Source organism: Haplochromis burtoni, unplaced genomic scaffold, assembly GCF_018398535.1.
Source record: "Haplochromis burtoni strain Fernald_Lab_line unplaced genomic scaffold, NCSU_Asbu1 Contig_353, whole genome shotgun sequence".
NCBI classification, from domain to species: domain Eukaryota; kingdom Metazoa; phylum Chordata; class Actinopteri; order Cichliformes; family Cichlidae; genus Haplochromis; species Haplochromis burtoni.
The window spans coordinates 408,687-436,452 of NW_024582714.1; the positions used below are offsets into that span (position 1 = coordinate 408,687).

At 38.5% G+C, this 27,766-nt stretch overlaps 1 protein-coding gene across 1 annotated transcript in view; it reads right to left on the reverse strand.

Annotated features, from left to right (window-relative positions):
- Nucleotides 1-16,293, reverse strand: part of tafa3a (TAFA chemokine like family member 3a) — a 111,139-nt gene extending 94,846 nt beyond the window's left edge. Inside the window, exon 1 of the mRNA XM_005942960.3 lies at nucleotides 15,495-16,293. Coding sequence (XP_005943022.1) covers nucleotides 15,495-15,508 — 14 coding nt within the window. The 5' untranslated portion in view covers nucleotides 15,509-16,293. The remainder of the gene's footprint in view (nucleotides 1-15,494) is intronic.
- Nucleotides 16,294-27,766: the final 11,473 nt, after the last annotated feature.

Sequence of the window (27,766 nt, forward strand, 5' to 3'; positions counted from 1 at the left end):
AATCTTAATTAATTGTGTTTAACTGTTTAATTATTATTATTATACTGCTAAAACTAACCGTCTTTACACACTTAAAAACAGCTCAAAAGGGTAAATATACATAACCATTAATTTAAATTTAACCCTGGACAAGTTGCCAGTCTGTCACAGGGCCAACACAGAAAGGCAGACAACCACTTGAACTCACTAAGCTAAAATCCACGCATATGTAATTATAACAGATCATTGCTTACATGTGAACAAAGTTAACAGTAAGTCAGTGCTGTCTTGGTGGTACAGCCTGCATAAACTTCTTTTCACTCTACTAGGAGTAGAAAATAAACTCCCTGGTTTTTCTCTCATCCCTTTAATGTACAGCTCAAGAGTTCCAACTTACTGTTGTCTAGGTGTGAGTTACAGTGGGTGGACAGTGATATGTTAAATATCCCCATGGGTCACAGTCATTTCACCTAAATCCTTTGTTTAATGCAAACCCTGTACATGAAGCATATAATGTATGCTACCAACACTGACGTATGCCCAAAGATGATAACAAAGAAGTGTTCTGTTTTCTACATTGTGGTCTTATCTGAGACTAAATGATCTTTATTGGAATGAGCACATCCTGTGCATGATTCATATACCGAAAAGAGCTAGATGTGGAGCATTGGCTTTTCAAGCATCACAGGGATAGACAAAAAATACCTACAGTACTCTGACCTCAAAAATCGTGAACTTGACTTTGATGCCATTCCAAAACTACCACACGCATGAAAAAAATATCTGTACAAGTTTCAACAAATCAATAATATTCACAGTCCTCATTAATTACTGCTGCTCTGCACAAGTACACAGGAAAATCACCCACATGCTCTTCACACAACCACAAACCCCCACAGCAGACATATTTACTTTCTTCTCTTTAATTCTGTATTTTCTTCTTGGCTCGCTTAGCTGCTACTTTGTCAGCGAATGTGGGAGACAAAATAATTGCCTCTATATTTCCTGCATTGATTTCTTGCACAGTTCTAATACAGTGGTCAGGCTGGCCACTCAGGCATCCATGACAGGCCCCTGTATTGCAGGCTTTGTGTTTCAAGAAAAAAAGAAGCACTTAAGATTCAAGACTCTTGATTTTCTACAGCTTGCACTCAAGGTCAAACATTAGAAATCAAAACAAAAAAAATGCCTCAAGGAAAAAGCATTTTAGAAAAATCTGAACTACAGATGAAGCGCATATGGATACTGAAGTAAATTAAAAATGTCAAGGTCAAAAGTGGAGAAGACCCAAATGCAGGACACTGCAAGCAGAATATATAATTTAAAAAAAAGAGGAGCCTTTTATTTATGCAATAAATAAGGTAAATGAGTGCAAGCAAGTGTAACACAATATAACAGATATTGTACAAAAAGCCAGAACTTAATTATACACAGATTGATGATTAAGGAATGACAAACTGGAAGCTACAGGTGAAGACAATCAGGGGAATTAAGGAAGACAGGAAATGAAAGAAAAACAAAAAATCAAAGTAAAACTGTAAAATAGCCAAATGTCATTGAGACAGACATGAGTACTAGCATTTAACGAGTATGACACCAGTTAGCACTGTCACTTCACAGCAAGAAAATCCTGGGCGTGATTCCACCAGCTGGTTAGATTCAAACCCAGTGTGTGGAGTTTGCATGTTCTCCCCATGCCTGCACAGATTCTGTCTGGCTACTCCAAAAGTTAAAAACCAGTGAGTGGTTGTCATTTTCTTTGTGCTAGCCCTATGACACACTGGCAGTCTCACTACAATGTACCCCACCTCTCGCCAAATGACAGCTGGGATACTATTACTGCATCCCTGAATTGGATAAGTAGAAGACAACATACTGAACATGAAAGCAGGAAAACTCACACTAAAAGATCAAGACAGAGACAAGGAAACACCAGAGGATAACGTCGTGAACACGGAAAAACAGAGAGGAAATAGAGTGGGGAAAAAAAAATCACAACTAAACTAAGACAAAGGATGCAGAACTGAAATTCTGCCCTGGCATAACCTTAACCTAAAAGCAAGACTCAAAGATGTCACAGGAAACAAAGTTTGCAATCTACTAGAAAAAAGAAATCAAAGCAGGAAATACACTTATTAATCAGAACCTGGAGTAATAATAAAACCTCAACCAAACCCAAATTAAAATATTTTCACATATATTCCTCCAAAAGAACAACATATAAATGATCTAGCACCAACACAGAAAGTGAGACATAAATATATAAATAAAAGAATTAAGGGATTGGAAGATGGTTAACAAGACAGAAAACACAAAGAAAAACAAACACTGCGGCTTTTCTTAGCTCACATATTTCTTACATAAAGTTTTATCTTTTCTGACCTCTAGAAAACATAGTTAATAAACAATACATACGGGAAAAACATCACCAAAGGATTTGTAACTCATAAATGTAACCAAGTTTCAAAGGACTTGATCAGATACTTTGTCCAGACCTCTAAATGCATCAAGTTTGAAGGGGATATTTTAATAATAATGCAAAATAATACAGCAGGGAGCACTGATCCTGTCATCATTGGTTTCTCTTGAGTAATTTGTGAATTGTTTGCCCCGCCCTCAATACAGTCACCTGTGTTTTCCCTGCCACACCTTTTTCCTATTAGTCTTTATCTTTATGTTCTGCTTTTCACTTCTCACTTGTCAATTTGTGTATGTTGAATGCAATTGGTAATCATTCCAGGCATATGTTTGCATTTTCCTGCTTCTCCTAGGTTTCCCTGTTCATTATTTCTTCCTGATTTATATTGTACTTGTTTTTGGACCTTTCCTTTTTGCTCGTCTTTCTCTCTCTGACTGCGTCTCCATGTTTGATCTCTTTCTGGATTAAAGACTGTATTTTGGACGTTATTTGGCCTCTGAGTGCCCTGCCTTTTCTTTAACTTTCTGTGGCAGGTAAAAAAAAAAAATAGCCACAGTTTTTCAAAGGCTTTTAGGTGCAACAAATACTAATTTTACAAATAGAAGTTAAGCAGAGATATGCTGTGTCATGGAGGTAGTACATTTAACAAACCTTAATTAGTAGTGGCACTGACATTGGCAGTGTTTCACACTGATGCATCTTTGTTGAAGAGATTTGTGTTTTCAGTGAATAGTCAACTATGTAAATAGGATTTGCTGTTACCATCATTGACTTGAACGAGCACCAGAAGTGTGTGTTGCATGTGATGGACTGTAGTAATACTAAACAATGTCGACATGGCTTTTATTAATGAAAATTTAAACAGCAGCGACCAGCAGTACTGCTAAAGACAATCATTTAACATTTAAGAGAGTTTGACAACTGAAGCCAGAGCTAATTCTCAGGTTGAAGTTTGCAGGCAGTTGTAGGAAATATTTGAGTGAATGAAGAGTTACAGTTACAAAAGCTCGTACAGAGATGTCTCACGTATAAAACCCGATCTTTCAAACTGTTCTTTACTAATTAAGCGGTTAACACATTTTTCGGAGAAAGAAGTTGCACCAATTAGGTCCTGCATGGATGGGAGGAGGCTGTTCTCATTTAAAAATGTGATAGAACTAATAATAAACTACTTTTCTAGAACTCTGAATACGATCTAGTCTAGTTCAATCTAAAAACGTGTAGTGAAAAGCTTAATAAAAATGAGTCTTACTGACGCACCGTTATGAAATATGTTTAAAAGATCATTTTTCTTAGTGTAACTAAAATCCTGAGTGAATGCTGTTTAAACATCTGACCCTGACTCTCGAACAAAAATAAATCAAATTAAAATATTATAACCAATTTTAATTAGTGATGAACTCCACCTGAGTATTTTCAGCTTTAAAAGATTCAAAAGTCAACACTGCTTTTCACTCTCTCTTTTTTTATTTTTTTTTTTATTTTTGCAAAAACTGGGGACATAGCAACCTTGTTAAAAAAAAAAAAAGAAGTCATTTGATTGTGATCATACACGGTTTGGGAAAGTTGATTAAAGCTCAGAATGAACAGGTGCAGTGAGTCAACACATTGTACGTGTTTAATTGTGTCTGCTGTTCATTCAAGAGTGGACAATCTTCCAGGTTGAACTCGAGCTTGAAAATTTTGGCTATGTAGATAATAAAGATATCTGACAGTAACTGATTGGCTCACAAGGCAAACATGTCTCGGTTCAGGGCAAATATAGATTGTTACACATTTAGGAATGAAAAAGATAATAAACTCTTGCTTGGCCCGAAGCCAGTTCTTACTGTAGCCTTTCCATTTAATGAATAGAAAAAACACAGTCTTCTATGATTTTTGCAGTTCGTAATTGCCCAACTTTTCATCTTGTTTTAGCCTGCACTTTTTATGCTCCCTGGGACAAATGTTTAGTATATTGACCCCCTTGAACCTTCCCTTCTGCTGTAGACTGCTCTTTAAATTAGGCAAAGGATGGAAACATCATCCACACACTCAGCTGAATGAGGACCCAGCTTCATAGAAACTAAACAAGTGCAAGAGTTAGAAGACGGAAGCATGTGGGAAGGACAAAAAAAAAAGAGGTTAAAAAATAAAAGTACATTGTCCACTTACACCAGTCTTGACTCCTGCTGAGTGAAGTGAATTTTTCCTTCAGATCTAAAGCCTTGTCCAACACAGTCTTTCCTCTTAACGGTCCAGTGGGGTGAAAGCACCCTTTGAGCCTTTTTACAACGACTGCATGACATCACACCGTCTGAGAACACCTCTCCCACCCTGCGTGTCAGAGAGGGATGAGACGACATGCTGGATCGGCAGAGAAAGCAAGAGAACAGGAGCAAGAGAGCACTAGCCCTCTGGTCTCAACTGAGGCATCAATTAATGAGCAGCCTGGGAATGTGTCCATCCAGACACACTTTTCACCGAAGTGCCACAGGAGGCCATGGCAGGGCCACAGACGGCTGAGGGACGTGAATAATTGAGGTCCCTGTTTTAAATGTTTAAATAAATTAGGACCAGGGGAAGAGGTGTTAAGAGACGTACAAGTGGGAGAATGGGAATTACAGCAAAAATATCTCCATTACGTCTCTGATCGCGAAGCAGCAAGGTGTTCATTGTCAGGAGTAAAGCTTCCAAGTCACGTCACCAGTTGGGTGAAATAAGCGTATGTTACATATAACACAACTCTAGCTTTGCAAGTGTGGAGATCGAGTTTAATGCTTTGCTGCTTCATTTATCAACCAAGTGAAACAAATATATCCCTGGTCTTCTTTGTGCCCAAATCGAGCACATATGTGTGTCTTGGGGTGGGTACTGATCAGATGTGATACACAAATTTTATCTAACTCTGAGAGCTCATCAGCAGTGAGGTGACAAATAGCGAGTGGAGAGTTCTTTGAAGACCTAACGGGAGACCACACAGTACTAAAGGCAGACTACATCAACCTATCTCAGGAGGTTCTGTGCCTGGACAGCCTAGCAGATAAAGTCCTGAAAAATAAAATGAGAGCCATGTTTTCTTTCTTTTTGCTGCCCATCGTCACATTTCCAGATCCATGAGGTAACCGCTAGAGGAATGTACCAATTGTGGACCAATAAAGATACAATGATTAAAATATCAACTCAGCTTCATGACAGTGGTTAATAAATGGGTTTTGGTTGCAAAGCAAAAAAGTTAATAAAACATACGGGGGTTACAAAGGGGTACTAAAACTCAGTAATATTTGCATATCTGAGGAAAATCTTTCTAGTAATGTTCTTGTTGAACTGCTGCTCAGATTTTCTCCAATCTCACTCATTCATTGCAGATCTGGACAATTACTCGTTGCAACTCATCAAACCACTTCATTTTCTTTGAGCTACTTTAGATTCTTTGAACAGAAAAAAAATATTTTTTAAACACATAGTTTCTAAAAAGCTTTCTCTGGTGATAAATCGAAAATAAATCTAAATGACTATTAGCGTTACAGCGCTGTTGTTTTCTCTTATAACTGTATGTGCACAACATGCATCACGTATTTTAGTGCCATATGGCCTATTTCAGTTCAGTGTTTATCAAACTGTACAAAGGCACAGTGTGTGACATTACAGCAGCTGATATTTTGTACCAGCCAGTTGTCAGCAGGACACAGAGAGTAAACAAAGTCCTAGTGATTGGCAGCCGTTCCACTCTACAGAATCCAGCAGAGATAGCTCAAATTGGATGCAAAAACTGCACACTTAGATTTCAATTTGTCTTGTGCATTGATTGTGATTTGTCTCCAGTATGTGAAGCTGGGGAGTAAACAGTGATCAAATTGATATGGTCCCATAGAGGCTATACGCATTTAGGGTGCTCTGGGCATGCACTGGTTTATGAGGCAGAACAGACAGACTGTCAGCTAAGGGATGACACAAGAGGTGGTATCAGGCTTGTTGGGTGTGGGCGGCTTCTTCTGAGCTGCCAGTGGACCACTGCTTCTCCTCTCTTTCATTTTCTCCTTCTCACCCTCTCTCTCTCTCTCTCTCTCTCTCTCTCTCTCTCTCTCTCTCACACACACACACACACACACACACACACACCTATGTCCAAAGCCCAGGAGAAATTAGTCACCCCACACATTGCGGTGAAGCAGTTATTGTGTGTGCATGTGAATACGATGTGTATTTGAAGGAAAGACAAGAGTGCAAGGAGAGCGCACAGGGATAGGAAATAAAATGCATTTTCAATCCATCCTTTATAATTCTGCCTTGTATTTGAAAATTGATACTGGTGTAGAAAAGGAACATCCATCTAAGCACGAGAACTGTATTGCAGGAAAGCGTCCATGTGCAGTACAGATACAAGAGTGGCCACAAGAGGAAAACGATAAGAGAATCTACAAGAGATAGAGTTGGTGCTGTGATAGACTGATGTACCTGGGAAACAGGTCAGCTGGGAAAGGCTCCAGCACCTCCTGTGACACAAAATTGAATAAGCGACTGAGAAAATGGGTGGATGAAATGAATAAATCTACAAGAGACCCTAAGCTTGAATCTTCACACAGACACAAAGGGTCTGGGCAGCATCGTGCCACTCTTTCTAAAATGGTACAAGGCCCATCATTACAAATTCTTGTATCCAGTTGAATCCCTTAAAAACAGGAATAAGATCAGTGATGTTTTTACTCGAGTTAGATTTTGTGAGTTTTCTCAACATTTAATGTGATTTTCCGACCGGAAATGGAATCCACATGCAAACATGCTTAATTCTTGAATCTCAACAGAAGTGCGAACTTTAGAGTCAAGTTAGCACACTGATTAACCAGCCGTTCTGGAAGTTTACTCCGTTCTTTTATGGCAGATTGGGGGTGAACACTTCAGAATAGTACTGCCCAAGAGATTCTCTGGCAGAACAAAGAACATATGATTGTTTATGGATGCTCATAAATTCCCTTCCCTTTTTTTAATGCATATAATGGTTTGTTTACACTGTCACCAGGGTAAAACTAATTTCTATTTGATTTCTGATTTTACAGAGGGCTTCTCTAAATTTCCTACTGCTTCATACAGAACATTTATATTATATTCCCATTATTATTATTATTATTATTATTATTATTATTATTATTATGATGACTGCCACTTAAGCTTAAAATCTTAAAATCATCAATCACAGATTCTGAATTCAACGCAAAATTCTTCTAATTGAGCATCTGTTTATCTACATAACAGCATGTATGTCTGAGGTCACATGGGCAGAGCTTTACGCTTTAAGAAAGTCATGTATCGAAAAGATGCAGTGTTGTAGGAATTTATGTAACTAGCATGTGACGTCCTTCACAGTAGCAGTAATTACATTTCTGTAAAGAGATCAATTCATGTAACATTGCAACAGTGTCTCTTTCTGCCTGCCTGTCATCTCCACAGACTTTTTACAAACCAACAAGGTAAAAAGCCACAGCATAGGCACTGTGAAAAACAGAAACATTTAATACAAATCTGTGAGCAAAAACTAGTGTAAAGTAATATTTAACAACAGGGTATATAGTCCTGAGATGATCAGAGATGTCAGTTACTTCATAGCAAGTGATGCCATGAATTTAATTTCATATTTTTACTTATTAATGCTTAAGGGTCCAGTCACACAGACCTAGAGACCCGTGGGCGATAAGCTGTCAACAACCACTGGCTTGAAAAAAATCAGTTGCAAAGAGGGAACTGCTACTTGTGATTGCTTTGGTCACCAGCAGATTGATGCAGTAGTCCATATTAGGGGTCCATATTAATAAGCTGTGCCTCACTCCTGCAGCCAACATGTTACTTGGAAGGCAAATGTTTTCATTTTCTGGTTTGTGTCGCACATTTCAGAGTTTCATGACTATTGAAACTACTAATTAAATGGAGCCTACATTATTATACATAGTCTAATCTAAATTTTATTAGACTACAAGAGCTTGATTTGAAAAGAAACATATGTATTATGTCATTTTCTTTAAAAAAAGAAAAACATACCAAGGAAAAAAGTAAAGAAGTAACAATAATGAAGCATCAATAGCATCAAAGAAACAAACAAACAAATTATATGTAGAAAACATGATTCAAACTGTAGCCAAATTAGAAAGTAAAATCATTGGAAGATAAGCGGCTCAATTTTTGTACTTTTAAAACTGACTCCTGAAAGCTCTGTCAAAACAAAAACAAAGAGTTTAGACAAAGAATTGGGATGCCCACACATGCAGAGTTTGTAAAAATAATGAAGCAACAATATAATCTCAGAAATGTGGTAGCCGGTACCGATATTCAGGTCTGACACTTCAACAGTAAAATGAACCATTCGATGCCAAATAGCACTGAACTTCAAATATTAAACTCTACAGTGAAATATTCCTCCACACTGTCAAGACATTGTGTATGCAGCAGCTTCAGCTTTAACATTATCAGATGAATTAAAAAGATGCTCGACATTACCGCTTTAAATGAAGAAGCGGCAGTAAATGTGAAGGTTACATTAAAAGTTAGCTTCAAGTGAAGAGCTGATAAAGTATCTGTTAAGCTCGGGTATTCAAACAGTAGTGGGTGTACTTTCTCACAATTTTGTCATCCATGCCTTTACAATTTCTTCTAAATTCTAATTTCTTTAGTTAATGAAAACAGTTAATCATTGCTATATAATTTAAAAACATTTTAAAAGTCTGGCTTTTACATAACAGTTTTTACAGGTAATTGTTTTGTCTCCCACCACCAGGAGAAGCACTAATAAGCCCATCTGACCCCCCGCCTGACAATCCTGGCTCATGCTTCAAAACGTTCCCCATTTCCTCTCTCACACATACACAAGTCTGCTTCATTCATTAGTCATCGGTTACCCAAATGCAACTGAAAGGCGAAACTGCAAAAGAATAATTAAAAATGAAATGTGAAGTATTTATTGTTCATGTACGTAACTGACTGAAAGAGGAGGCGTGTTTGAATGGATGAAAGAGGAACATGAACTGGAGTTACCTCTGAGCTAATTCTGTCATAGTGCAAAGAAAACACAAGTACCCACATTTCATTTTGTTCATTACACCAAGGTTTGGCTGCTGGCTTCTGCACAATATTTAAGGGCATTCTGAAAATAGAAGCCTGCTTTGAAGAAGTCCTCACCTCTTCCACTGTTGGGCTCTCATCATGGAAAAACCTGACCGGACTTCATGTCAGGTCACAAAATTGCATTTTTACATAATGAGGGGTAGGAGAAAAAGAAAGTATGAGCTCTAAATTCATGTAAGAAAACCAGAGCAGGAACCAGTGAAACTTTCAATTTTGGAAAAGAAAGCCTAAATCAGCCTTCCCGCATGATGCGCATGTAGAGACCTTTGCCATTAATTGTCTCTTTTTTTGAGTCTGATTTCTTTCATCTTAATAACACAGGGTTGCCATGATCCTGCTCTCTCACCAAAAAAATAAAATTAAAATAACAAGCCAGAAACGACACCCTATAATTGCAATTTTTACCCAGATTGTAGTCCAATGATTACAGGCATGATTTGGAGCTTGACAGTAACACCATACAAAATATGAGAGGAAAAAAACATACTGCTATGGACCCTCAGGCACCACAAGAGTCTGCCAAGAGAAAAGAGTCTGCCAACAAAAAAATGATAGCACCCTTTCTCCCCTAAGGACCACAATTTAGGATTTGGGTTTCTCAAATCTGCAATTCCCCAACCTTTTCACTAGGTGGATGGTTGAAGGCTTGGAGAATTTCGTTTTTTTGTTGCTGTACTCAGGAGGACGTTGATGAGATGTAGGCACAATGGTAGAATACTGTGAGCGAGAGCTGCCAAAATCTGCCTAACAACAGAAGAGCCGTCAAAAAGGAGGAATAAAGGAGAGCAAAAGAAAGGATTGTTGGTAGAAAAGTCTGATGCCCGGCAAAGCTGAAAACCACCTCCATGGAAGAGTGAATTTCCCTTCTGAGGCTCTGATCCATTCAAACCTAATTGTCCTCAGTGTCTTCAAGACTTTGAGAGTCAGCTGGAGAATTACCCAGGAAGAGTCATGTATTACCTCTGCTCTATACTAAGCATCTTCACTGAGTGGACTGAACCATTGGGTCTTAGAAAATCCATGTACAACAAGCTGTCAGGAGACTGCGCCGGTTCCATGTTGAAAGAATCCATTTAAAAGTGTCATACATAAGTAATTAACACCACGAGTTTTCAACTTGACCAGATGAATGCGAGAGGGGATAAAGATGATCAAAGAAGGTATGAAAACTCTCCAAAAACTGTAACAGTTAAGTGAACAAGGTGCAAAAATCTAAACTGTTAGTTGTCTCAAAAGCTTTATTGTCAGCTTCAACAAATCATAAACAGTACATGTGTTTTACTCAGATACATCTTGAGATTTGCAGCTAAATTATCCAAAAAGTACCTCTACTTGATGGTTCCCTTTGTTTTAATGATATAAAGATGGGACACCACAGCTGGGGATGACTAAAGCTATAGCACAGCTCTCCCAACAGTGTAAGGCTGTTCCAATACAGGGCCATCCTGACTGCTTCTGTGCTCTGGACCTTCAGCAGCAGCATACGTGAAGAATCAGGCAGCACAGACAGACTTTATAGCCATGGCATCATCTCACAAAATCACAAAATTACCTATGAGCTAAAGATTATGGCTGTGTTGTGATTTCAGCTTTATAGGTAAAATGACCACTTAGAAACAGCAGCATGTCACTCACTGAACAGTACAGCGAGAGTATTGCCACTCCCAGAGCAGAAATTTTGCAGGGGAGAAAGAACTCAAATCACAAAGCGGTAATATACAGTACTGTAGATTAGGACTTTAATTAATAGTTTCAATTGTATTAAATATTTAAAAAGGCATTCAACTGTGAAAATGTGTATTTAATTCTAATTTTAAAAAATGTCTCTCTGTGGATCATCACAGAATGCAAAAAATGTCCACCTGCTATACTGTATACAAAGTCTTATGTGGCATAAATGCACGTCACTGAAGAAGTGAATGATTTAACCTACCAAAATTAGGGAACATACGCTATATGAACAAAAGTACTAACCTACCTGCTCAGCCATAGATACCCACATAACGAAGCTCCTGGCACAGTTTTTGTGCTGATGTTAATGACAGGGGAGGTGGGAAACTCTGTAGTTATCTTATAGAGGAAAGAATCACTGTTGTTTGTCACAGCAGAACTCTTTCAGGGTGTCGAACTTTTGTTCTGTAAAACTTTAACTGTAAAACTCAACAATAAACTGGACTGGACTACAAATACAGACATCCTGTATAAGAAGGGCCAGAGTCGACTCTACCTGCTGAGGAGACTGAAGTCCTTCAGTCTGCAGGACTCTGTTAAGGACATTCTATGACACTGTGGTAGCATCTGCCCTTTTCTATGCAGTGGCCTGCTGGGGGGGGTGGATGCACGGACAGGGACAGGAGCAGGATTGACAAACTGGTGCGGAGGTCTAGCTCCATGCTGGGATGTCCCCTGGAGTCTGTGGAGGTGGTTGGCGATAGGAGGATGTTAGTAAAGCTGACATCCATCATGAACAACCCACATCACCCACTGCATGAGTATGTGAGTGGGCTGAGCAGCTCCTTTAGTCAGAGACTGAAACACCCTCGCTGCAGGAAGGAGCGCTTTCGCAGATCATTCATCCCAACAGCAGTTAGACTCTATAACTCTATAACTAATTTCCCCGTTGTGGGATTAATAAAGTCTTATCTTATCTTATCTTATCTTATCTTATCTTTGTGGATACAATGCAAATGATTCAAACCTGCATTGGTTTTTTAAGAAATAACCAAACATGATTCCTTTCCAACTTTTTAATAATAACTGTCTATACATTTTTCTCAAGGTGCTATTCTAGCTACAAAGAAATAATAACATGAAGTCAAGCATGATGATTCCTGCTGTGAGTGAGAGGGATGAAAGGCACCCAAGCTGACATGGTGCAGATTTTTGTTTAATAGTTATGAACAAAAAATGTATCCAAATCGTGAAATTGAATACCTAGATGTATCCAGACAGAAAACAATGATGCCAAAAAAAAATCTATCAAATGATTCAATCTTAAAGTTTAAAAAAATTGTTTAAACAGATGACAAGTAGATCTAGCTTTTCCAAGACTGTCAGGTGAACCTTATGAGTGTCTCTACTTCAGTCATATATACTGAACAAACAACAGAGGGAGCTGATATATTGCAATGACCTCACAACACGCACAACACAATTTTAATCAGGCAGTAGGCGATGCTGAAGCCTGTACACACAAGCACAATGCGCCCCCCACACACACCATTCATATAAATGCTCCGGAAAACACCCACTTTTTTTACAAACACCGCTACACTTCAACTGCACACACACGCGTGCTCTCTTGCTCCCCGTCTCCCTTTCTCACACACACCCACAGCCAAACATGCACACAGCAAATCAGCATGAATAAATAAGAGATGGAGTTGTGCTCACAGCCTAATCTCTCAGGGAAAAAAAAAACAAAAAAAAAAACAGCTCGCCACACATCAGCCCAGGCGAGTGAGTGGGACACTGCTGGCTTCCAGAAAACCAATTTGTTAGTTTATTGTCTTGGTGTTTAGTCTGTGGTTACAGTTCATTTCAGCCAGCCCATCCCAGGCATGCACCTTTAAATGGCATCTATAAAACATGGGATGTGCTGTCCTCTTGTCCTCCTCCTCCTCCACTGTACATGACAGAGCTGCATGCAAGCGTCACAATGCTGCACTTCGTTCGCTATGGTGGTGCTTTGAATTTCCCTTTAAACACCCGATGGATTCACCCCAGCAGCTCGAGCTGGCGCTTTGATAGGTGGAACAAACTGTGCTTTCTAAACACATTAGCCTATGAACACCGCTGAGCACCGAATCTTGAGGTGCTGAAATCGGGTGTAATCATGTAGATAGATGGCTGACTTTTTATTGTTCCGCTAAACCAAATCTGCAGGGCTGGTGGTGAATAGAGAATGTGTGGAATGATGCAATACCCCAGATTTTATGGTTAAGTCGTGGTGCTGCTCTGCAATGCTCTCGGTGTCAAAGCACTGGGCTGTTAAATGTATATGTAACGTGCACATGCGGACATGCCTGACATGCTCAAACATCAGGAAATGCAAAAAAATAGAAGATGTGCAGTACAAACAGGCAATCTTAATTGTACAACTACACAACACATGTACGAGGTGAAAAAACAATACAATGCTTGTATTATTTTGTCTCATGCCTGCAAACACAATCCGCACTCTTCTATTATGCCCTATTGATCTGACAGAGTGAGCAGGAAGCTGGCAGAGAACACAAATACTGCCTGGGGTGGCTCCTTAAAACTAGACACAAGCCTCTTATCCATGGTGTTCTCTTCCTCTGGAAATCACCTGGTGGCTCATGCATATCAAGTACTCTCTCCAAGCCTCAGTCTATACTCTGCCTTTTTCAGGCACTGTTGTTTGTTGCAATGTCTGTCTAATGGTAGCTTTATAGAAATTGCAGGCTAATCTGTCTTACCTGTACAAGCTACTTATTTGGCATTGCTAAAGTGTGTTTTGTTGCATACCAACGGCCCGTGTTTGTTTCACCACTTGTTAGAGTACTCTGTGCAGATGTGAAGTAAGCCAGTGTTATGGTGAACGTGACTTCATAACAAATCCCCACTTTTTTTTTCTTCATCTCCTTCTTTCTTTTTTACAACTACCACTGCAGAGCGAGCAAATCTTTTTCTTCCAAGTTTCCAGTTTACTGTCAAATACAGTGGAACTGTCACAGGGATCCCATCTCCCTTAATCCCACGGTGGCCTTTGCTCTGCCTGTCAGCATTACCAGCCAATAACGCTGCACAATAAAACCCTCCAGAACAACAGTGGGCCGCAGGCAGCTTCAAGGGCTACTGACGGCGATCTATAAAACAATATAATGGGTTGCCTGTCAGCGAGTGTGAAAGGGAAGATCTACACCTCCTCTGACTCTCTGAGGGGACTTCAATTAATCACAGCAGAATTGTATCACCCCGCAATAGGAGTGTAAGGTTATTACCATCCCCATATTCTGCAGGATGAAATGCGATGATAGCACTAATTGAGGGGAAGAAAAAAAAGCTGACCACACAACACTTGTCAAGAGGATGAAGGGCAAATGAAAGAACGAGGTGAACAAGTAGATAGACTGAGGTGGATTTAAAAAAAAAAAAAAGGAGAGCGTATGAAACAAATTAGGAGAGGGAGAGTGGAAAGTCAAGGCTGCAAGAAAGGAATATATTCACAGTGGCGTGCAGGCATAATAATAAATATCTACAGTCTGCGTGCAACAGCTGACACCAAACACATGAGCCAGTTCTCATTAGGGACTCCTTCTGCATGTTTGCAATATAATACAATGAGATAACACCACTGTACTTTGCTGAAGTCACAAACAAGCTGTTTATAGCTGGAGCTGCTTTTCTCTTATGTTGGGGTTAAAGGGAAGCACACTTGCACCTGCTGTGAATTCAGCTCTACATTTAACTTTGCACTGCAGGGAGCAACGTTTATGTTTTAGAGTTACCTTTGCCAAGGTACCAGTAATGTGGAATATGGAGATTTGGGGGTCCGAGATAGATAGACATCACTTAAAACAGTAGCATGTTGCTTGCATGCATTTCCACATAGAAGGGAGTTCCTTTCGTGCCTTTGTGCACATGGGCAGATCTCTCAGAGGGAAACTTTTTTGTCCAATCGGAACTGTCAGTGATGGATTCATGTTGATGCCCACATCTAATATTCACTGAATCTTGAGAACATAAAGTTGAACATTTGCCAGCCTGCGGCTACACCTGTACGCCACCTAAAGTCATGAGTTTCCAGTAGCCCATTGGTGCCTGATGATTTGTAAAAAGCTATTTATCATAGTCAATCGTAGATTTTGCTGCCATTTCACAGTCGCACATGAGTTGTTAAGCATTAGAAATTCAGAATATTAATTGCAATCATATATAGAGAGATAGATAGATATACATATAGATATATAAATATACATATATAGTATCCACTTCCACAGATAGGAATAACAAATTATAAACTCTAATTCCAACCTACCTGCCGTTGTTCATTCAGTTAATCCCGGGAACTGTCCCTTTCATTTATTCTCCATTGCCAGCCACAAAAAAACGGAAGCCTCTTCTTTAGGCAAATGGCATTTCCTTGTCGCTACAAGACGCCCTGGACAACACATAACCTAAAACACTGGTCTAATGTTAAGCTCTCCAGACGCACAATCCCTGAGAGAAATGAGTCTAAAGTGGGGCTGCTGGATACTTGGAGGCGGTGGACTTGAAAGTCTATAAAAGTTACTGGTCCTCCGCCTCTGACTCACAACTTCCCATCCGCCAGAGCTCCACGGCAGCTGGACAACACGCCGGACCGTCACTCATACTTTCTGAATTCAAGGATGCAGTGGATTTTTACAATCCCCCTTCAACATACTGGTTGCAGATGGGTGTTTGGCAACGTTTTCTCGCAGTTGGAGAAATGGATCTGAGCTGTCCGAGTGATGAGAGAGCAGCCGGATTCATCACAGCGCGTGTGGAGCCTCCTGATGCAGCGCTGGTGTTTTAGCGCCATCCAGCGGTTCTGTTGGATTGGAGTCTCCGGTGGCGACGGGGAGGACCTTTATCAGAAAGCTTCAGACGTTGGTAACTGGATGGTCGTGCCCTCTTGAATGCAGCAGTAGCGAGCAAACTACAGCAATGAAATAAAAACTGAATCAGATGAGTCACTAATTACGCCAGTGCCACTTGCAGCCATTTGTTTGCAGCTTTTTATGCTGATTGGTTTATTTAAGATGTTTTATCGAAAGGATGTTTTTATAGTAAGGCATATTTCATATTGAGACACAACCAGTTTATCATGCTGCATGATTTTAGAAGAAGCGCTTTGAGCTATTTTCGGTCAGTGGGTGGACCCAAGAAAAGATTTAGGGACTGTGTGAAAATTTTTTGAAGTGAAGAAGTACTACATATATTTGAATACTTTTATTTTAATATAGACTCCCCGGCATCGTTAATATTTCAAAATAAAATCTTCAGTTATGAAGAAATGGCAATAAGCTCCCTAACATCTTATAAACAGTGGTGCCAGTAGGCCTCAATGATGGCAATTTAAGCACTCAATACTTTTATTAATGACAACTTTGAACAATTTATTATTTATCCACTTTTCTTCCATGAGTTTCAGAGCTGTGAATAAATTATTGTTAAAAAAAATAGGAAAATTAAATTCTCTTCCTTTAAGGTCTGATGTTGTCCTGCAATGTCACCTGACTTTCTTTCTTATGTTCTTCCTTTTATTCTTAAAAAAAGAGGGTGAATAGGCTACTGAAATCTTCATTAGAGCCACTAAATGCAAGTGAACACGAAAAAGGAAGACAGCTGTGTGCTGAAGGGTTTTTCACACCTCTGTGAAACACATGAACACCATCTTTTGTTGTAACCTAGAAGATTTCTTCTTTCTAAAAAAAGTCCAAAATAGAATCAGAGGATAAGAACAAGATGAAGCGCCTCCTCAGTTCTCACAAAAAAAGACTCCCCTCTTATCAAAACCCCTTCCCTTACCCTGTCCAAACACACCACCCACACATACAATTGGTGCGAACGAGCCACTCTGAAGAACTTCAGCGTTATGACATGAATTAGGCTCGTGAATACTCATCGAGTTTACGATAACACATTTTTGTGTCTTTGACATTCAGCTTCCACTCTCCCCATGCATTAGTGTCCAGGCTACAAAAGCCTCCCCTCCTTTAATTTCATTATCATCTCTCCATTTCTCAAGCATGCTCTTTCGTCGGCCCCCCCTGAATGGCAAGAATGGGTGGAATAATCAATACCAACCTTTGAAATAGCCTGTAGGAGATGGGATGCAAGCATTTGGACTTGTATTTGATTGATTTTGGACCGCCCTCCGAGAGTGTTGTCATCATGAAGCCAAAGCCATCTACTTCACAGAAGACTCCATAAACACCAGCACAAAAGCACAAAGTAAAATCAAAGGGCACTACACACAAAAACCCATGGATAGTGTACAAGAAAAATGTCATACCATTATCACTGCCGAGCTATAAAATTCAACCCAGATAGTGTATGTAGACCAGAGACAGGCTTCGCATCGCTTCATAACTGAATATAAATAGAGGAGCTGTTATTTTGATTCTGTGTGCGTCATTTATATCATATAATTTCTAAAGTCATCAAGTTTCTTTCCTCCTCAAGCTGCGTTTCTCACACACATTGAAGGAGGAGATGGCCTCATTAATCTTCTATGCATTGTATAGACCTATCCTGTCACACCTCTGCCACTGTAGTTTGTGACACGGCTTCGCTCATTAAATCATATGACAGGATGAGGTCAGCCGGGAGGTAAGGTGTCTCAAGCTGTGTGAGAGCAGATAAAGCCAGCAGTGTGAGCCTTTGTTAGGGAGCTCTACAACAAATGTACTGCAGGTGGGAGCTGAGGTGACTCATGAGGTAAATTCCAGTTAGTGAGAATTTGGCATCAAAATCTAATAACAGTCTCTGGTTTTGTCTCTTTGAGGTCAAAACACACGGAGAAACGGATATCTGCTGCACTTGAGCTGTCATGTGATTTGCAACCTCTCTGAGGAAGCCTGACTACCTTTTTAGGTCTTGTTACTGTAGGTGGCACCTTGCATAACCCCAATCATCCCATGCTTGTCATGCTGCGATTATTTTCAGTTGTGGAGGCTTCGTGGTTCGACACTGATTGTGGTGCTTCAGCTTAAAATAAAAGCAACCTGCGGGGAACAGTGCAAGCACTCTGCCTGAACCCTCGCTCTCTTTCAGCACGAAAGTGTGTTTGAAGACAGTGAGATGTCTACCAGAAAATTGCAAGGGAAAAAATAGGAGGCATTACGGCCTCAGGAATGGAGCTCTCCATCAATAATGCAGCGGAAGCAGCAGTTAATGCCCCCTTTAATTCAACAGGTCTGCAGACAACGACACAGTTATTCTTCCTCAAGTGCTGATGCTCGATGAGCGGCAGCTACCTTAGGCTTTATGGCTTTGTGTGGTTTCTCTGCCAGGTCTTTCCCCTGACCTCAATCGCAATTGCTGAGCCTTTGATGGGTTTTCATCAGTGGCTCCTGCTAATGGAGTTTCCAACTTCACTAACTCTCTCAGATCCCGATAGTGCACTGCTGCAACAACAAAGGAATAATGTCCACATAAAGTCAAAATATATGAGCTCAATTTAAAGTGAACAGTGAGTGTACACCTTTTAGAAACAAAAACAGGGCAGTGCCAAATCACAGTGTTACACAGCTTTATCGTCCAGGTCAGTTCTGAAAGAAGAAAAGCTATCTTGTAGATGGCAAGTGTATCAAAAGTCTTTTGCTTTGAGGTTTTGGCTTTTTAGAGATTACCGAAACTTTACTGAGCAAAAATTAATTGCAGGCTGGTTTTTAACGACTTCAAAGAGTCGTTAAAAACATAAAAGTAGCACATTTATAAACTCTGACTCAAGCTTTTTTTCTCTCAGGAAATTCAGATTCTTTCCTTATAGGGGTGTCATTATGTTCATTTCTACTCCAGTGTTTTTGTTATTGGAAACTGCTAGAGTAGCTTTTCCGCATTCGCAGTTTTTTTTTCACCCATTTCATACTGTCTGATTTAATGTCTGAAATGTGCCATTCCCTCCATCCTTTCTTTAAACTTTATTCTCAATGACTGCCCTCGAAGCACAAGCTTTAATGACAGGTAGGTGAAAGTGCTGTGTGCATGACAATATTAGGGATATTTGCCCCGACGGTTATCACATAGAGCCAAGAATAGAAAAACTGCTTGACTAGAAGCATTGAGCAGTGCAGCCTGAGCTTCAGGCTCATAGTGATTACTTAGCACATCATCATATGCTGGCCTTAAAATTTGCTACTTATAAATGAAAGTATTGCGTTCAAAATCATTCTTATATGAAGCGTTTAGTATTACGGACAAATGTTTATACACTTCAAAAGTACCTGTTCTGCTGAAAAACATATTGTATGAGAAGATTCGATTTTTTTTAACCTGTAAAATCTCTTTTTCAAGAGTGTCCTGGCCAATGAGAACAGCAGTACAATCATAAGTTGCTTGAAGTAACTGCATCCAAGTCATTTAAAAGTCATTTATTCCTTAAATTCAATATGTGACAGACCAGTTCCTTGAGTTTTAGTTGTAGCTGCTGATTGCAGGAGGCAGGAGCTTCAAATTTAAACACAACTTTTCCAAAATCAGTTTGAAGTTTTGGGAGAGACCGAATGAATTAAATCTGGTACCTGAGATAATAACCTTTTTGATTAACATAATATCTGAATGTAAGGCTGTAAATAAGTGAAACCAAACCAAAATTAGCTTCAAAAAACAAATACACCAGTGGGCTCAGTGTATGACATAAGAACGCACACCACCCAAACCACAAGATACTTATAAATACTTTGTAATTTGTAATGAATCTCATTGGTCCACGATAGACAGAATCCAATATATATTACTATTTTGAGGACACATGAATATAAATCACATCAACATAATCAAGTACAGACATAAAAGTGGAAACAACATTTCTCGTTTTTTGCCTCAAAGGACAAAAAGGACTTTATTTTAAAGTTTAAAAAAAGATTAATGTTTATGTACTGGAAATACTCAGCAACAGAAACTACAAACAACTCGCAAGAATCTGAAACAGGTTAACTGCATTTATGTAATCATTTGTTATTATTAATCTCTGGCTCTCTTCCACAGCGTCTCTTTGACTTGTCTTCCTCACCTCACCCCAACCAGTCACAGCAGATGGCTGCTCCTCCCTGAGCCTGGTTCTGCTGGAAGTTTCTTCCTGTCAAAAGGGACTATTGTATTGTATTATTATTGTCTCTGTTGTTGCACGATCTCTACCTTACAATATAAGTGCCTTGGGGCAACTGTTGTTGGGAACTGGTGCCGTATAAATAAACTTTAACTGAATTGAATTTCAAGTGCATCAGGTACCATTTAACACAAAAGCATAGTTTGTAAAGTAGCTATGGAGAAGCAGAAGTACAGCGTTCTTCAGAAATTATATGAAGGAGGAGGTAAAAGTATTAAAAAAATGGAAAATCTTTACTAAATTTAGCTGTCAAATAAAGCTGCACTAAAACAAAATGTAAAAGAAAATGAAAATATTATTACACTTTAAAATTTACATAGGAATATTATATTGAAGTCGTAATTTTAGTCTTTCCTCCTCTTCCCGTGATACGGACGAGTGAGCCAGTACCTGAGTAAAATAAGCAGGCGTATTTTCCTTCAGTTCCTCCTTATTCAAACCAAAACGTTAGACAAGACAAGATGAAAACCTTGCTTAAATCAAAATTTTGCAGTGTGGATCTGATCGAAAAGAATTTATTTTGCATTGTCACACAATGAAATATGAACCTTAGATGTCTAATATTTCTTAGTCTTGTTTTGTGTCCTGATAATCTGCATATCAACTGTTTACTTTCACCAGAGTTTTAAAATGGGGCCAGTGTCTGCACTATCACCACATACACACTCGCAGGCAAACACTCAGAAAGCTAGAGTAATCATGGAGAGAAAGTCTCCCGTCATTTCACTGTTTCCGTTGGATTCTGAGCAGTCTGCCTCAGCGGCCTCTGTCAGAGAAATAGTGGGTCATTCATCAGGAGAGAGATTAAATCTTCATCCACTGCTACTGGATGTTGGAAGTACTTTATCTTTGGAAGAGAAAATAAAAGTAAAGAAAAAAATCCATCCTTTGAGGCAAACAAAATTGTTTAATTTCCTTTTATCACTCGCCAGCATCTGCTGGTGTGGACAGTTTGCACCTAAACAGCTGCTGTTGAAAAAGCAAGTCCAAAAAGTGATAAGCAGATGATATGCTAACATACATATATGGGTCAGTCAGTCAGTTATAACATGCAAGGCATAAACATTCTCAACTGTTTTAGAGGCTAATAAACACAACAAATGAAAATTTCCTGTTTACCTCTTTGACGTCACCATATTCCTAGGCCAGCTAAGCTGATTTTGTATGGTAGTTCTTTAGCTCCATCTGTTGGAGGACTTATCACAGTGTAAGCGTCGCTCTATATCTACTAAAGTTTGTTTTAAAAGCGCTTACAGCAAAAGTATTTGGCTCATTCTAGCAGACCACAGAGAAGATTCATGGATGTAGTGATGGAGGACATGCAAAGGGTTGGTGTGACAGAACAGGATGCAAAGGATAGGGTGACATGGAGGCAGGTGATCCGCTATAGAGACCCTGAAAAGGTTGCAAGAAAAGAAGACAAGAATTTGTTTATTTTATTCAAGTTGTAACTTCTACCAAGATAATAGCATAAAAAGTAAAACTAGTCAGCATTCCTACATAATTTGGCTATTTGAGGAGAACACTTTCTATATTTAGCCTACAGGTGCTTCTACTTTGACACTGCAGCATATTCAAGTCATCATAGGCTCTCAATATAACATGTTAATTTAAACTGTAAAGTATAGCCCCAAGTCCAATTAAGTTGCTAAGTAAAATAAAATGTAAATAAAACAGAATGCAAATTTCATAATGGATATTTTATTAACAATAGAACACAGAAAACATATCAAATGTTTACACTTAGAAAATGTACAATTTAAGATAAATATTATTTCATTTTGAATTCAGTGACACCTGAGGGGCCTGAGCTGATGGACTGTAATGAGTTGGATGTTGTCCCATTTTTGTCTGATACAAGATCCTAGCTGCTCCTGGGTCATCTCTGTCATAGTTTTCATTTTATAATGTGACAAATGTTTTCAGCTGGAGAAACGTCTGAACTGCAGTGCAGTACCCCAGCTCTTCAATTTCAAAGCCATGCTGTTTTAACAAGTGCATGCAGATGTGATCTGGATGCGAGCACATGTTGCTTTAAGATCTCTATATGCCTGTCAGCATTGATTGTGCCTTTCCAGATGTGAAAGTTTGATTTGATTTGATTTGATTTGATTGATTAGCATTCAAATTCAAATCTCAGTGAAAACAGTGAAAAAACAAACAAACAAACAGTGAAAACAGAACAAAAATCTACCATAAAGAAAGAAAGCATGAGACAAGGCTAATCAAAAGGTATTGGCTGAAGCATTTGCTTATTACGCCAACCCTTTTCACAAAATATCTTTTTGTATGCAGCTCCTGTACACAGGGCTTGAAGAAAATAATAAAACAAAGCAAAAACCAAACAAACAAACAAACAAAAAACAAAGAAAAAAAAAACTTTCCACCTTAGATAAGTAACTACATCAAAGCAAAAGAATCAAGAGGTTGTTTTGTTTTTTTTTCTCCTTTTTGCTCTTTTCATTCTTGATTTATATATTTTTCTATTACTCTATTTTTAAACATGTTTTTAAACAAGGAAAATGAACTACACCTTTTTAAATCACTGTCATAACTATTCCACAGGTTAACTCCTCTAACAGAAACACATCTCTGCTTTAAGTTGACAGTTCCATAAGCACTAATGCACGTCTATACCATCAGAGATGTAAGCTTTTTAACTGAGCAAGCCCAATGGTCCCTCTGCTTGCATTCATGTTTGCAAAAAGAAGTTCAAGTTTCGATTCGTCTGAACACAGTTTTGCATTTCATGTATTTCAAATTATTGAAATATATTAAATATAAATTATTTTAAATGAGCTTTGACCCAGAGACAATTTATGGATCATATATGGCTTATTGTTTGCATGATAGAGCTTTAACCTGGATTTATGGATGAACTGTGTCCATAAACAAGGATTTCTGGAAGAGTTCCTGAGCCCCAGAAGTGATTCCCATGACATAATCATGCTGGTTTTTATTACAGTACTGCCTGAAGACACAAAGATCACAGGGATCATTTAATGATCTTCAACCTTGCCTTACGCACAGAGATTTCTCCAGATTCTCAGAAACTTTTGATGATATTATGTAAAGTAAATGTTAAGATATCCCAAGTCTTCCAAATTTTATGTTGAAGACTGTTATTCTGAAAGTGTTCCAAAGTTTGTAGATGCAGGTGAACCTTGGCCCATCTTACTTTTTGAGTAAGCGTGGGCAGAGCTTCTCTAATATGCTTTTTTCCCCTACCAGTCAGTTATTGATCAAATGAACGTGATTAGTTGCAAACGGTTTCTCCACTTGTTTCTTTTTAGTACCGCCTATTTTTCCAGTCTTCTGTTGTCTCCATCCAACTTCCTCAGATGTGTTACTGCTCTCAAATTCAAACTGAGTTAGTATATTTCAGGAAATGTGTTACATGTTTAAACTTAGACATTTTACTGTTTTTTATGTTCTATTCTGAATAAAATACAGGTTGAAAATCATTCAATTCTCCTATTATTTATATTTCACACAATGTCGCCTTTTTTTTTTTAAATGTATGGAACGCCAGGACTGCCATAATGAATTAATTAAATACACCATTAAATAATTAATTAAATGTGGCAATAATTAATTAAAATTGGAATTAATTAATTAAATAAATAGTTATGACACATGTAATTAATTAATTATTGACACATTTAATTAATTATTTAATGATATATTTAATTAATTATTTATGTGTTTCACATTTTAATTAATTATTGACGCATTTCATTAATTATTTAATGATATGTTTATTTATTTCATTTTGACAAGTCGCTGTAAAAAAAAAACTGCAGCACTTTATGAAGGATGGCTACATTTGCGCTGGGTTTATTTGTTTTCACATTTACAATAATAGGAAATGTTTACTGTTGGTGATTTTTGTAATATAATGATGTTGCCAATCAAACTACTATCCTATAGTTACCAATTGCTGTACACTTACTTACTCTTCCTTACTGCCCACTTAATTTCACTTCCTGTGGAAGGTTTTTTGCTATGCTCTGAAGGCAAAAACCAGCCTCATGTGCCTCTAACTGAAGGTGTTTCTGTGTTACCAAAAAGTTTACTCCAAACATGTGCCAGTATGTGCCACTATAGCGTCTTCAGTATTACAAGAAAACATCATTTTTTTCCATCTAAAACTTTCAAAAACAATGACGTGCTGCTTTCTGTATGTGTGACTTCAACTTTAAATAATGTGTGATTAAATGTTTCCTCTAGAAAAAAATCTGACTAATCACAGTTGAAAGGGGAAATAAAAACATGAGATGATGGCATTAGCCTGTGGGTTAACCTCTTAATATGTTGCCTTATGTGTTCCATTTAATATACTATCTACAGTCCTGTTCTCTTTTGCTGCTTATGTGATTCTGACATGAAAAAATGTGGAACATATATAAAGTGCTTGGTTTAGGATCATAGAACATTAAAATGTTTTGCCAGCAGAAAAACAGAATCAAATAATAAAGCTTTGTCTTTGAAACTATTGCTGAGGCTCATCAGGGAAAGGCAAAAACACTATGTTGCCAAAAGTATACACTCGTCTGCTTCGCACGCCTATGAACTTGAGTGAAATCCCATTATTAGTCTCAGTCTCCACTCTAAATCATTACAAATCATCTATAGGATTGAGTTCACTGGACACATGTGGAATATTGTTGTCTTTCATGTTCCCTCACCACTGATCTGACTAACTTGCCCTTTCTTTTAAAGGAACCCCGGCTATTAAGACAAGTTTTAGCTAAAATATGTACTGTGCTTTCAACAATATATATGTGGTATTAAAATACGCCAAATGTTTTCCTTTTAAGCACATTTTATATAAAACCATTTACCAGTAGGCCACCATTGTTATTTACTTTTGAACACACTCTGGGTAGTGACGTCATACAGTTGCATCGCAACGAGTTCAGTTAGCAGCGCACTGGAAATGGCTTCTGTTCAACCTTTCCAGTTTGAACCAGAGCAAACCGAGAGAGAGGATGAAAATAGTCAACCAGTACTTATTTTAGATGAAGATGGAAACAATCTGTCACACGAGGACGCGAGAGTGAGGGAAAACTACTGCAGTCTATGCGGCTACTGCTTGCCAATAATGGCAACGGCGACTGAGAGCGTTTGCTGTAGCTCAACTTCATGGAAGCAGCTATCCATGGTATCACATAACCGCATGATAAAACCATTAATATGATTCTATTTTTTATTAGACAGGAAATTTACGATATCGTTAGTTTTACAGATTCTTCATGCATATAATATATCACATGTAACCCTTCTGGAATATATCCAACAAGTTTGAAGCCGAAATATTGTTTCAGTGACAAGTTATAGGCCACAATCACTTTTTGGTAGCGCTAAAATGCCATGTTCTCAGTCGTTATTCTGAACAAACAAGAAAGAGTCATGGTGATACTGGCACAATAGGTCTTTATTGTTTTAACTACTATTCGACAGTCTTATAACAAATATGAACAACGAGAGTAGACATACTAAACCTGTAGGCATTAATTATTCCATCGTGATGCGTGTAGTCATTCGTGACTGCGCTACACACTGAAAGCAACCTTCTGATAAGCGTCATAATTCGGTTACAAGAAACGTTAAAGCTCCATAAATGCATACCTTTGCCTAATAACAAAGGCATAAATGTGTTTGGGTTTTTTCCCCCCACGTTATATCAGTTGCACGGAAGTAGCTGGCAACGCAAGTAATCCGGGCGCTGCAGCTTTAAGCAGCTGCGCGCGCTCCCGCGGACGGCAATCAGTTTCTGGCAGACAATAAAACACTTCTGTTGGCCACATGCCGGCAAAGTTATGTGACATTAGCGATGTTTGTACTTTCAGCATTTACTTTGTTTTAAAGCCTTTACTTTATACGCCGTTAGATAGTCGACCTTAATCTTACAGAGAATGTGATGATTTTGTGGATAATTAAAGTCAGTCATATATCCACAAACACAACAGGCTGAAAGTCAGTGATGCTGCTCGGTTTGCAGTCCTGAATATCACGGCACAAGCAGGATTCACTGCACTGTTAATGTTAGCTATGTTATATTGCTGCCTCTGTTCGGTGGTGTCGAGCCAAACGGACTTTAACGTGTGTTTGAACGAGCTGACGGTTCACTCGTTAAGCTGAAAGAAAGATGCTTTAATCACAGAGTCACACATGTGTCCACTGCACCATCTGGGAACTCTTCTTGTTTAGCACTCGTAATAACACAAACACTAAATCCTCCTGTTTGTAGCAGTGTATACACCTGAGACTGTCACCTGTCTGTCTGTCCTGCACTCTCTCTCTGTTTCTTTCTCTCTGATTGTGGAATAAAAGTATGAACATGTATTTATAAGTTACACTTGTGTTTGAATCCTGCAGCTTATCACACATTTGATTTCCATGTGTGACAACTGCAAGTGTCCAGAGTGAGGACAGACTGAGGGACCCACTGCTGCACATCATCTGTGAGGCTTTGCACCCCTGATGATCCACCAGGACAAACTCAGCAGTGTGTGAGGAAGAGGAGGAGGAAGAGCCAGCAGCAGCTGACAGATGGAGAGAATAGACAGACTGTTCCCTGTTTGTGAAGGACTGCTAGAAAAGTTTAACATAACTAATTGTCTGTCCTGAATCAGTCTTATTAGGTAATGTTCAAATAATTTTATCATTCCAGTGTTTTCAGTGTGGGAGAAAGTACTCAGGGCCTTCAAGTTACACACTATGAAAGGCAGCAACAAGTTTAATGTTCAGAAACCTAAAGTATGTATCAGCAGCAGAATGGAGCTAAAAATAAATGTTTGTTTCAGTTCTATGAAGCTTTGAGTATTTTGGATTAGTAGCACTGCTGTGTTTGTTGCATCATATTGCTGTAATTGTTTATATGCTTTATATATTCTGAGGTAAGTTGATCTATAGTGTTACATCATATTCTATAAGGATGTTATGTGTTTGTGACTTTCTGCCCAGTTTGACCCATTTAACAGAAGTCAGCCTGTTTAAGGCTCTGATATCTATTCTGTATGACTTAAAGCAGTTATGACATGGTCTGATTTTCTCACCCAATAAAGGAATATTTCATATATCAGTCTACTCTTCATTTTATCAGAAACAGTTTTCACAGCTCGTACATTTTCTTTTTACACATATATGTAAGCATTGAGCCAAATTTAGTAATGCCAACATATTAAAAGAACAATATTTGTCTCTTATAATACATCTATATATACAGGGAGTGCAGAATTATTAGGCAAGTTGTATTTTTGAGGAATAATTTTATTATTGAACAACAACCATGTTCTCAATGAACCCAAAAAACTCATTAATATCAAAGCTGAATGTTTTTGGAAGTAGTTTTTAGTTTGTTTTTAGTTTTAGCTATTTTAGGGGGATATCTGTGTGTGCAGGTGACTATTACTGTGCACAATTATTAGGCAACTTAACAAAAAACAAAG